This window comes from Betta splendens, chromosome 6 (assembly GCF_900634795.4).
Source record: "Betta splendens chromosome 6, fBetSpl5.4, whole genome shotgun sequence".
NCBI classification, from domain to species: domain Eukaryota; kingdom Metazoa; phylum Chordata; class Actinopteri; order Anabantiformes; family Osphronemidae; genus Betta; species Betta splendens.
Window position 1 is genome coordinate 15338035 of NC_040886.2, and position 12915 is coordinate 15350949.

At 46.6% G+C, this 12915-nt stretch overlaps 1 protein-coding gene across 4 annotated transcripts; it reads right to left on the reverse strand.

The window, feature by feature from the left end:
* Window positions 1-7753: 7753 nt before the first annotated feature.
* On the reverse strand, window positions 7754-12784 carry LOC114856993 (overexpressed in colon carcinoma 1 protein homolog). Of its 4 annotated transcripts, none has more exons than XM_029153011.3 (6): window positions 12472-12783; window positions 10252-10276; window positions 9369-9399; window positions 9109-9188; window positions 8897-8927; window positions 7754-8810 (listed from the first exon to the last, which is right to left on the reverse strand). In XM_029153011.3, the coding sequence occupies exons 1-6, from the start codon at window positions 12519-12521 to the stop codon at window positions 8677-8679; spliced, it is 351 nt and encodes a 116-aa protein (XP_029008844.1). In that variant the 5' UTR covers window positions 12522-12783; the 3' UTR covers window positions 7754-8676. The 4 variants fall into 4 exon arrangements, with proteins under 4 accessions (XP_029008844.1, XP_029008846.3, XP_055365535.1 ...); XM_029153013.3 differs by having other exon boundaries at window positions 9369-9404; window positions 12472-12774; XM_055509560.1 differs by having other exon boundaries at window positions 7754-8927; window positions 12472-12784.
* Window positions 12785-12915: the final 131 nt, after the last annotated feature.

Consider the following 12915-nt stretch of genomic DNA (forward strand, 5'->3'; position numbering starts at 1 on the left):
GTCTGGAAAGCTGCGTGTGTGCACCAACAATTAATGACACACGTTAAATGAGTTTAGGTTGCAGCTTGTGTTCTCTTCACAATGTACTAGTCCAACCAAACATATTACATAACACTTTACTGCAGCAATGGAGCGGCAATTTATTAAATGCCAGTCGTTTACTGTCACCCAGGTGGTGATAGTGGCTGTGTTCATAGGTGCCAAGAAGAAGAAAAAAGGAGAAATATTTTGAGTTGAAGATGATCTATTCATGAATCTACTGAAGAAATAGCCCCTTCAAAATGTGTGTATGCTGCACAGAAACGCAACCATTCAAGTCTCACAAGTGATACAGTAGAATTTGTATAATTCTGAGCTGAATTGAGTTCATCTCCACCCTCTGAGACAAAGAGAGGCTGATATTTACAAGAACGATACCTCGACACTGAGACGCTAGATGAACCGACTGAGTTTGTTTTGTTGGGCTCCACGGAGTCCAAATAACCCGACGTCTAATGATACATTAAGATCTTTAAGTTTGTATATGCAGGAAGCATTGTGTCAACAAGTCTCCGAAAACACTTGGGCCTTGATTAAAATGTGTTCACGGTGTAAACACCAGATTGACGGAACAAGCTAATCATCACATCTCGACGTGCTCAAGCCTACGTTACGTTCAGGAAAGAGGAAGCGAACACTTATTCCGGCCTCGACCACCAAACGGAGAACAAAAACACAGCGACGCTGCCGCCTCCAAATGGAGTGCGCTGCCGTTTCCGCTAACAAAGAGCAGATTAAATGTTTACAAGTGCGCGTACGCGGGCCGACACGTGTGCGCACCCTGTGCGCTAACCGCATACATGGGTCCATGTGTTCGCACACGCTAATGTTCTTCACCGTCAGCTTGACTTCATTAGCTGTTGCCGTGTGTGCGACGGCCCGACTGATGAAAGACAAGGAGCCGGGCTGTCACTGCCGCACAGGCCTCGCGGGCCTGACAGTTTACACAACAATGGGGCACTAAAGTTGGCCTTCATTAGAGGGATTAGAAGCCTAATCTAAAACACTGTTCAAGTCTCTCATCCCGAACCCTAAACACCATCTCCGGGGGGGCCCTTCCCTCCTACGCCAACCATAACATCTCCGACTTCAAACAGTCCATCTGTAACCCCAACCTCTGGGTGCCACCCCCTCTCTCATCGACCCCTATCTAAGAGCGAGGGGTCGCAGAGGTTGATGGACCCCATGTGACGGCGCAGCTGTGGGATGATTTATTGCCGGGTTAATTGTTGGGTGAGCGGGAATTGTACCCGCGGGCTGCTAGCGCTGGTCTGTTACAGGTTCACCTGCTCTCAGACTGCAGCGTGCAGTTCATTAGTGGCTTCTACCTGTTGCACCAGCCGAGGGCAGGTCTGGAGTCCAGAGTTGAGGGAGTGCTGCTCTATTAAAGTAATTAAGGGTCATTTGTTTTGAGGACTCTCGAGGACCAGCTGCATTGTGTCTCTCCACTCTAAAGCTTTGTGGGAAGGATCAGTGGGTGTTGACTGGCAATTAGACGACTGTCACGAAGTGCTCAGGGCGAGACAGGGTTGTGGAGCTTCGCTGTGATGTGTTGCACATAATACAAAAAAGTACTTGGCTAAAAAAAGAAAGGGGAAAAGGAAAGAAAGAGAAGACAAACATATTTTCAGATATATTTACGGTTCCAACCTGCAGGAACCATGTGGAATTTTGTTTGCACTAATCCAGATAACAATAATAGATTCAATCACTGAAGCAGTTCTGTTACTGGAGAGAGATGGAAACAATACAAACAATAATACAGACGGGAATAAATCAGTGACTGGACAGATTCAAGGGTGATTCTCTGAGAACAATCTGGGCTTTCATTCCCCAAAGGTCAGAGGTAAACTTTATGAACAGTAATTGATAAATAATATGCATATATCCAGTACTTTTATACCTTATTGATAATCAGAGCATTTTAATGCTGCGTCTCCTGATGGAGTGGCACCCTGCCCAGACTCTGGCCCACAGGCCTCTCTGTGGAATGGAAGCTCAAGGTACGTGTCTTTGGGTGAACTCTGGCTTAAAGTAAATTTAAGAGGACATGAGGGTAATCCAGACTGAGACAGATGCAGACAGCTGTGGCAGGCTGGGACAGACTGAAGGCTTCAGAATGACAGTTGTTATAATCAGCCCTAAACCTAATAGACCACAATTTTCTGTTTCCTGATATTAGCTACAATCAGCAATCAACCCGCAGCAATCAAAAACACATTACATCTGTTGTCTTTTGTTTTTCAAACTGTCTGACTTTAAATAGAATCAAATTTAACCACTGGGTTTTGAAAAAGCAAAACTAGAAAACAAATTCCCTTTCCTGTTCTTTAGCCTGAAAAAGGTCTAAAGCAAAGCTGTCAACTCTAATTTGAATCATTAACCTAAACCAGGCGACGGAGCCTGTGAGTTGGAGGTGCATGTACAGTAAAGGTTCCCCTGCACATGATGGAAAATCAGCTGCCACATTTTTACAACGTGATTGAACTGGTCTTGGCACACTTCTCCTAACACCACCCTGGAATCTATACATTTTATGGCTTCCCATAATGTGAGAATTGGCGGAAGCACACAGAAAAAGGTATTCCTCTAAAACTGTTTGAACTGTGAAGTAATCACCCAAATACGCCCTTGTTAGAGTCCAGTTGACACTTGTTGGGCTTTTACCCAAGCTAAAAATACGTCTCCTTTTCTTTCATCTGTCCTCCCTTTCATTTTGCATGTGAGAGGTTTACTGGGTGCCGCTGGTCCGTGGCCTGACTGAGGCCTTGAGCCCCCCCCTCCCGTAAAGCAGTGCGATGCCAAACATCTCCTGATTTACAGCTTGGAGCACATGCTGCGCCGGTGCTCCTATGGGCTATAAAAGGCAAATGAGAGTGCGATGTCCAGATCCCGTTTGCTATATTAACCTACATTCTTTCCAGCAGAGTGGAGTGGCTGCATGAACTGACTATAACCACATGCTGAAAAGTGCCGAGCCGTCGAGGCCCCAGCGGAGCGCTCACGTGAAGGGCAGCTGGAGGGGTTGGGACGGCGAGCTGATAAAATCAGCTGCTGACCTGCTCCTGCGTCCTGGATACTGATCCGTCAGAGACATTCCTGCTCCTCGTCTGGCCTCGGGTTCTATTAAATATTTCCTCAGGAACGCACGGTCGAAGACAAAAGGTTTCTGTCGAAGCCCACAAACAGAGCTCCGAGGGTGAGGGTACATCCTCTGGGAACCACCACCACGGGATACCAGCACTGTAAAAGTGGCTGTAGATGAATACTTGCACAGACAGATGTTGAGATGCACGTTTTCTAGTATGGCTGAAAATCAGCGGACCAAAAAGTCTTAAATACCGCGTGGAAAAGCGGACACGGGGTGTTTCCGTCAGGTTCCTGTAACGCTTTGAAGTTCGGCACGCCGGCCACCACGCGCAGGCCCCTGTTGAAGATGCCGCCAAGACCCTGTACCCCACCCGTTCCCCTCAGGATTAGCTTCGCTGTGATTTAGCGCTGTTTCTCACTGGCCCCTGGAATGCGACAGATGACGGATCTATTTTCCTACATTGTTTCACCTGCTCTAAATGGAACCACATGCGGCACAGGACCGCCTCTCCTTTGTCTGTAATTGGAAGCACATGCACTGTGAAACTGAGAGTAAAGTGAAGCCGCCACGACGGAACAGACCCCCCCCCCACCCCTCGCCCTGCACCTCCACCCCCCCACCCGAGGGTCCGGGGTGCCACATTCTGGTCCGGGCCAAGTGTGAGGCCGCCGTCTGGACAGAACCTGAGAGCGTTTGTTAAACTAACTGACCAGACATCGCATGTCAAATTTAGTTCACCGGGACGACTGTATCGAGTGTCCTCTGAGTCTTTCAAGCACTCAGACGGAAATTTGAGTGACAGCGGAGAGTCTGCTGAGGAAGGAGGCCTTGACATTTAGTCCGACATGCTTGGAGAACACAAGCAGCCCTGTGCTGTTCATTCGCCACGGTGTGCGATGTCTGGACGCAGCAGGGCAGGACGAGCACTAAATCTTACATCACAGCGATGCACCGGAGCAAAATTGCATAAGGGAAGACTGTATATTTATTAACCTCATCAGTCACGTTCATTTAACATGTCTGTCAATGATGTATGGAAGGAATTTTACTGCGATATCCAGAGGGACAGAACCTGGACTCTCTATAGTCATAACAGTGCAGGGCTTGTTAGCCACCACAGCCAGTATTTTAGAAACACCGAGGTCACGAGTTCTTCCTCCTGCAAAATAATAGTCAGAAGCCACAGTTCTCATTTTTTGTTTCAATGAGGTTGTGGAAAATCATATCAGATACTATATATCTACTACATATCAGATAGTATATATCTTGAAATGTGTAGAATATAAACTCCCTCAACTTCATAATGACTCTCAGTGATCTGACATTAGTGGTAGCTCTAGACCTGCATGTTTGTGTTTCATCAGAATGATATGGTAGAATTCAGGTGATTCCGGGAGAAATTAGTTCTCTGCCCTTCAGGACAAATTGGAGCATTAGAGCAGATTTGAAATCTGCCCTAATGCAAATATTTGTGAAAATCATGAAGTAGCATCGTTGATTGAGCTCATCAGCTGTGAACTCACCAGGCTGAGCAGCGTTCCTTCCCCACCATACTGCGATCAGCAGCCTGTTACAGGTAGTGGGCAGATTAGTGTGAGTCTGGCCCCGACCCACAACTGCTTGTCAAGTCAAATGAGGACTGTGAAAGTTGTTTTTATCATTTTATAACTGTGCAGAGCTTAAAGCATCTCACTGGAACATACTTCACATTATTCATGGGTTAGAACATATAGAAACTTGACCTAATGTGTGGTCCTGAATCTTTGTCCTGTTTGCTGGGATGAAACTTGGCCTATGCTGCAGTGACTCCTACTGGTCATACAGAGCATTACACACACTGGCTGTAGCAGATACAGCCTTCAGTAACAAGGGAGGTCCTAGATTACATGCTGTACACTGTATACTGTTTGCTTCTATTCTAAAATAAAATCTTTAGTTGTAAGTTTGGGTAAATATTCTAGGTATTTGAACATTTCCTCATCAACACTGTCAATTAAATTACCATTCGAACCCTGTCAATTAAGTTACCATGCCAAACGTAACAGTGTAAAATTAAAATCTGCTTCTCCTCTGGTTTTCATCATAAATAAATGAAGTAGACTTGAGACGAAGCAGAGGCGACAGAGAGGAACAGATCAGAGGCAACAGCAGCGCTGACGGAAACCTTCAGCTGGAGACGGAGCAGCTGTGATGCTGTTGGGCCAGCTGCTCAAATGATCTTATTAGGGACTTGCTCTCGATCACGTAGCCCTCAGCAGTTCACACGCACAGACTTCTATTTGTGCCTGCGTCAGGAAACACTGCTGCCGGAGCCCCGTCTGTTTTCATGCACAAAGTCAAGTGGTTTCGCACAGTAGACAGTGGCTCTAGTTAAGACCCGTGTGCACCTGCAGCACAGACACTAGTTTAACCACCCTGAGCTGCATTGGTGGAAAATGTAAAAATGCATTTTAACTGAGCTCGTGCCAGACTTTGTTTTTGCTCGGACGTCATAGAGAATAATTTATGGGACCACATATGCTGCGTGTGACATTCTAAGACCCTTTTCCTTAGTGACTTATTAGTGAAGCTCTATACCATCCAGCATATGACATGCGCAGCTCTGGGGTCCTAGTTACAGTAACCTGCCAGCCACATCATTAGATGTTGGACCACTGGAGATGCTCAAGCTGCATCTTTGCCAGACAGGACGCAATTAAGTCAACGTGCTCCTCCGTCCCTTTGCTGCGAACTCTCCCAGCTCAGTCAATTACTGCGATGGAGCAGTGATTGATTATGTTGCAGGTGGACTGAAAGCTCCTTCTTCATTCAACTGGACTGTGTATTTGCCCTTTGGCAGCTATTACATCGCCTCCCATCTGGATTTATCCTACTCGCCCTGACAGATCCTCTCAAGCTCCTTCAGATTGGCTGTGTAGTCGCAGTTATCCTCAGCTGAATTCAGCCATGGCTGAATTGACTCCTTCCGGTCATTATCTTTCGGAAAGGTGAACACTCATCTCGCGCACCCTGGAGTCTGCGTTTCCTCAAGGGCTTCTCTGTATTTGATCGGATTCATCCTGCAAATCTCATGCCTGTTACCAACCAGCCCCTCTACTGTACCATGAAGGTCTGACTGATGCATCCTGCTAAAATGATGGCGCCTTAAAAAGGTCCTGCAGCACATTTGCTGAGCCGAGTTCCACAAATAACGTCAATAACTACAGACGTGTGAGGATAATATAAAAGTATTTAATTGTAAATCTTAAAATCAGGTGATCATGTACAAGTAGTCCAAAGTCACCCCCCACAACCCCCCCATGTCAGCATCACTGATGAATCCCAATGTCATGAATGTGAAAATGAAAGACTAACAGAACATGTGACACACTGAGAGTCTGTAAAACCCTTTTTTCACTAAACAATCACCTCATTATTACTTCTTTAATCACAGATCTGTGTAAAAAAAAATAAAACAATGCACAGCTGTTTGGATGTTCACAGTCACTTGTTAAATAGAAGAGTGACTGAAATCCTCTCTCATATCTGTGCGGTTCATATAAACGTGGAGGCAGCAGACAGTGAGCTCATGATAATCCAAAATGTGGAAAGGAAAATGAAGGAATGTGGCCTTAAGTAAAAGGTGCCTCCATCTCTCCAACTCGCTAATTAACATACTATATCTGCTCTGCTAAATATGTATGAGTGTGAAGCAGCAAGTGGAGGATTTGCAGGGATGTGGGAGACGCGGCACAGTGGAGTCACTGTGACATTGCCAGGCAACTGCAACCGTGATTTCTAAAGGTTGCCAGGTGATTTTCCTTAATGCTATGTTGTTCATAAATTAATCAATCACAGAGTGGCATCAGTCTTTTCATAAATAAATCAAATAAGTGGCTTTTCTCCCTGATGTCAAACAGATTTATTAATATGCTATCTTCCTTCTCAAACGTGATGTGCTTTTAACGCTGAAGACTCCACATCACACTGTGTTACGGGCCCACATTCTGCCCTCTCGTCCCCGTTAGCCTAATTGAACGGGGCAACGGCAGTGACATTCAACATATACAGGAGCCACTGCCTTAAAGGGCAGAGCCGTGCTGACGAAAGTGGCAGAGACAGGTGGAACGACGCGGTGTAAAAGCCGGAGCTCTCTAGCAGGCATTCATGAAGGGGAACTAAAGCAGCGGGAGGAAGGAAACGGGGACACGCTGCAGCTCTAACAAAACCACACTACTGCTGTATATTCTCCACTGGAGGAAAACACTGCAAACAAATGGCTTCCGGGTCCAGGAGACGCTCCACGGAGTCTCCCGGGACCCGCGTGACCGATAGCACATTCTGAACCGAGCCCTCGGGAGACGGCACACATCCAGTGACATGCAGCTGGTCAGTTTAAGCAGCACGCACACGGGCGAGTGAAGGCTTTTGTGTGGCGCCAAAAGAGCATCACTTGTTTGAAGTTGGCCTGTTTCCACGGTGGAGGAGGGAGGCGTCAGGGGCCGGGGTGACAAATGACCCCAGACATCTGAAGCCACTTATTATATATATTTCTCTTATTGACAACAAATCAAGTAAATGTATCTGCCTAACAAACAAACACACCCTTACTTTTAATCATGTCACGTTTCTAGAACTGAGCGCCACAGACAGGTTTACAAGGTCGGTGAATAAAAAAGAACACTATTGATTTTAGGCTTTTCATTTGATTTGTTGACGGGAACAAATACTAGCCTCCCCATTTCAAATATCAAACAGCAGAATTACTTTTTGAATAAGTCTGATACATGTTTAAAATAGAAAGTAATAAAATCTTTGCAACTAATTATTGTTGCTTTGCTCACTGTTTTTTTGTCTCTAAAGATAGAAAAAGGTTTTTGCTGTTACACAATACAGTAGGTCACATTTATGTAGACCATTCTGCTTGTGTAATCCTTGAGTGAGATATTAAGTGCTGCGAGAATTGTCCAGAAACCCAAAATTAGAGCTCTTATGGGGAAAGAAAACAACACGCAGCATAAGAGTGAGAAAGAAAAGTCAGGGAGACGCAGACAGAAATCCTCTTAGTATCATGACTCACATCCTGATGTTACATAATGAGTCTGGGTCACAAACGACATCCACAGGTCCAACCTGGCTGATGCACCCAGAACATGGATTCAAACACTACTTGCTCTGTTCACGGCTGCTATTAGCGTTAGCATAGCATTTACAGCTATAACTTGGTGTAGTGTGTCTTGGTCCCTGAATGAAATCCACGCTATTGGACGTATTTGCTGCTTTTTGCCTCTTTAACTCTGCATCTGTGCGAACTGAGCAGTGGGATTTATTGCAGAGGACCACTGGGAATGTTGTTTACAGTAACTCCTGGTGAATAATGAGTGAGTCGGCCGTGTGTCTCCTCCTGAGAAAGAAAGTCAGCATTCCAGGACGGCTGTCACGACGCCAGCGGCCGCCCACAGCTGCGAGTCCCCGGGCGAGTGCTCGTCCTCTGCGACGTCGCTCCTCCTGCGGAGTGAAGGGCGACGATGGAGTGCGCGCGTCGGCCTCCACTTCCAGTCCCTGCATCACTGAGGCACACGGTGCACGAGGCAGCGTCCACATCCTCGCTCAGCGAGAGCCTGAGACGTCGCCCCGTGACTGGTGATTGGAGCACTTACAGGCTCTCTGCTCGTTAGGCTCGTTAGTGAGTGTGGAGGATCTTGCAGAGATAAAGAATGGCGTCCTTCACTCTCACGTGCGCCAGCTTTTCCTCCGTTTGAGAGGATAAATTATATTTGTAAATACCTGCGTTGTGTGTCCTTCGATAGCAGCTAGTCTGCAGATGGGGGAGGAGATGAAATCAGCAGTATTAACGCAGTGAAACAAAAAGGAGTCAATGTTTGTGCCAGAGGATAGAAAAGAAAAACAGAACAAAAAGCAGGTAAATTAAAAAAAGGATTTCTTGCACTTGAAGTAAAACCCGGAGCCGAACCAGAACCCCAGGTGTCGATTCTTACCTTTATGTGTGGACTTGGCTTGACTAGCAGCCACAGCGGAGAGGTCGGCTGGTAGACCCACATACACACCACCATAATTCCTGAAAGGACAAAGACAAACTCTCAAGCAGCAGATATTTGTACCTGAGAAAACAGTGCACACTATAATTGCAATGATGATTTTTTTGGACCTTTTGGCCTATGTGTTAAAAGCTAAATAAATTCAACTTTAGAAGCAACAAGTAGCATTATAGTAAATAAATAAATAAATAGCTAAATACCTTCTTTTCTCATCTTCTGCTGAAGGATCTTCTGTGCTGGTTGAGAGAATGGGCACAGGTCAGGTCAGCTCTTTAAAGCGGCAGCAATAAGAACATCACAAACAAACAAGCTAATGAGTCTGTGGAACCACTGGACTGTGGAAGAGCTCTGACTTAGCTGATCAGCACTGGGACTGTTTATTCCCTGTTGGGAGATCGGAACAAGCGATGATCAGGATGCTCCAGGTCATGACCCTGGGTGCAGAGTGACCAGCCAGCCTCACAAATGTCTGACATGAGGCCACAGACATTACGGCAGCAGTGAGTGCAAAATAATGGTATAAATAGAAATGAGTATTCCTAAACATCTGCGCTGTTGATTCCAAGAAAGAACTGATTGGCCTCACTGAGTCAGTAGAGCTGAGAGCTGCTGTCAGCTCCCAGGGGTTGTGTACACAACAACACACACACGCTGGAAATGACAATAAAATGAAGACTCATTTTTCAAAACACATTGTTTGCAGATGGAAATAATAAAAAAGTGTGTTAACTAAGGTCTGACCTTTTATTCACGTATAGTATATTTGAATTACACCCTGCCGTCAACATTAAATTGATGTTTTTTATTTGGCATCAAATGTGTAAAAATTAGTTGTTAAAATTGGTTTCAGCGTCTACTCCCATGTGTTTTACATTTTTGTTTTCAGATTTGTTTTGAGACTAAAAGCCACCTAATGGTTTTAATTGCATAGTTCATAAATGTGTTTCACCAGAGGGAGTGTGACGGTAAATACTGTCAGAACAGACTAACACTTTATGAATACTACAGCATGTGATGTATGGAGGTACTGTATTTCATCAAGGTCTGCTGTGATGTGAAACATATAATCAGGTGTGCACTTACACATCTTTGGAGATTTCTGCTGGCCCTGAAAACAAACCAGAAGATAAGATTTAATTCATGCTCACAGAGAATGAGAGGCAGTGACTGAACAGGTTGGCGGTTGATACACATACTGTACATACAGCATGGACGCCACCATTCACCCTACAGGCGACTGAGTCACCAGTTAACACAATTGCACTGAGAAGCCAGAGGAAACCTGTGCAGACGTGGAGAAAACCTGCTTTAAACACACCTGCTCTCGAATCTATCAAATCATTGTAAAACAAGCAAGCAACAAGTTAAACAAAAAAAACAGCATATGAGTCTTTTTTTAATTTATTTCAGATAACATCTACAGACTTTCCACGAGCAGCCAATAAGACACTGGATTAAATCTGCACTGTCACCTGTCAATCATGGCGAACAGGTAGTTCCATCCATCAGCCTCATCACAGCAACAACAGCCTGGGGCGACACGCTGTTCATACTGTACAACAGTCTGCAGCGGTGACGGAGGACACGTTGTGAACGAACATGAAGTGCCTCTATTCTAAACGACACCCGCTACGCTCATCCCAATCCTATTTGACGCCTTCACGGCCGCTCATCCTCTGCTGCACCACAGGCGGTCCTCTGGACTTGATTTGAATTGAAATGACATCATAATACATTGGGACGGAGGAGATTCTAAGCGCTTCCTTGAACATCACATTCGCGACGGGGGGGGGGGGGGGGGGTTCACTACTCCGCTCCTCGGTGGCCATTGTGGAGGGTGCACATCGTGCTACAGTGGAAATGTACCTTGAAACGAGAGCTATACTGTAGGAAGCAATAGGAGGAGATTAGAAAATGCATGTTACAATGAACCACTGAACTACGCCGCTGTCATAGTCTCCACGGCTGCGGTTTGGGTCCGCTGGCATGACACAGGAGACTATTCAGCTGCCTGACAAAAGCTCATTCATATCCAGGCCTAGAGATGCGCAATGTGATATATAGGGTTCACTGAGGAGGTCATCGGAGTTTGTAGGTCCAATGTTTGACATTCTTATATGAATCTACTTTAAAATTTCCAGAATGACGTTTATTGGGAGTTGTTCATAACTCACTCGGCAGCTGTAAAGACAAATGCACTGGATAATACTACTGTACATGTCCGGTTCGCTTATAAATGACAAAATACGTGGCGACACAGTCAAACGTGTAGAAAACCCTGGTGGAGGAAACAGTTCCCGGATCCCTGACTCTGCTCTGATCGCCAGCGTGGTTAAATGAGCGCAGCCACTGGGCCACACAGGCTGTCACACGTCCTTGACATTGTGCTCAACATGTACTGACCTCTAAGAAGCAGGACAGAAATGTGCGCGGCCTTTCACACAGGAATAAACACAACTGGTGTCCTTCACGGGACTCACCTCCAGCACCACCAGACGCCTAAATGAGCGAGTGAATCACATTAAAGGACAGCGCTGAGGCTGCCGAGCGCCGTTCAGGAACACACACATTCATAAAAGAGCACGGGGAGGTAATCCTGCAGACACTTCAGTGGGATTATTACCTGTGTTTGACTGTGGCGTTTGCTTCGTTTTGTAGAAACGTCTTGTTCTGGGAACAAGCTACAGGTGCTGAGAAGGAGGATGTCCTCCCTTTAAATGTGTCATGCAGCCTGTGAATGAAACAGGGCTGTTTGAAAGCCGTGCAGGTCCAGGCGCAACCAGCATCAGTCAAGTGGTCACTGATACTGCTTGTCTTCAAACCGAGGAAACCAGCGCAGGCATTAAAACACACGAAGAGGAAAGCCTTTTTTTCACAATGATACATACGACGGCAGCGCGTGCCGTCAGCATCAGTGATGGTCACACAACCACACCACGAGGCTGCTCTGCTGTCTCACACCACAACATGGGGGGGACCGGCATGGACCCAGCGCCCGTGGCCGCGGGACAGCACCGTGCGCGTGCACATGGTACCATCACAGAAACCAGGCGGCGCAAAAAACCTTTTGAAACACAAAGACACATGATGCCGTGTGCGATTTCATGAATGGCACCGATGTGGCGAGAGCCCCCACGGACAAACACACACCAGCACAGACACACTGAGGGTAACCCTGACACACTTCATTTACATTCACAACACCCTCTCCCCATCGCAGACGCAGCGACGACGATCTCGCACGTTTAACAAGCGCACGCACAAACAGACACGCAAATGCATATATTCTGTTAAGACACTCACCCCCTCCCGAGGTGCTGGTGGCTGAGGAATTGCCACAGCCCATTTCGCATGAATGAAGCCACTGTCCAGGCAGATTTGAGACGCTTAAGAAGAAGAAGGAGGAGATGGAGGATACGAGGGAGACCCAAAACACTTTGGGTGGGAGGGGTGAGGAGATAGGGGAGAGAGAGCAAAGGTTTAAGGTCAAAGAAACGTCTCACAGGGATCTCCTTCAGTCGTGTCTCCCTCCCCTCGCCTCAGTCGCGCCTCAGAGAGCTGACAGTCAAGTGAAAGCGTGGAGGGGGACGCTTTTATACCCACCGTGAGAGGGGAGACAGAACGCGAGGGGGGGAGGCAGAGAGATGCTGTTCTTTCAGATGATTTGCTCTTTCCTCCACCCTGACACGGTTGCCCGGGAAACCAGGGGGGGAAGAGGCGGGGGGGCGGGGTGAGGCACAGCCAATG

Coding starts and splice junctions, on each gene's coding strand:
- LOC114856993 (XM_029153011.3), bottom strand. CDS start 12,521: ATGCGAAATGGGCTGTGGCAATTCCTCAGCCACCAGCACCTCGGGAGG. Junction 10,277..12,471: donor CACCAGCACCTCGGGAGGGG/GTGAGTGTCTTA, acceptor GTTTGTTTTCAG/GGCCAGCAGAAATCTCCAAA. Junction 9,189..9,368: donor GCAGAAGATGAGAAAAGAAG/GTATTTAGCTAT, acceptor TTGTCCTTTCAG/GAATTATGGTGGTGTGTATG.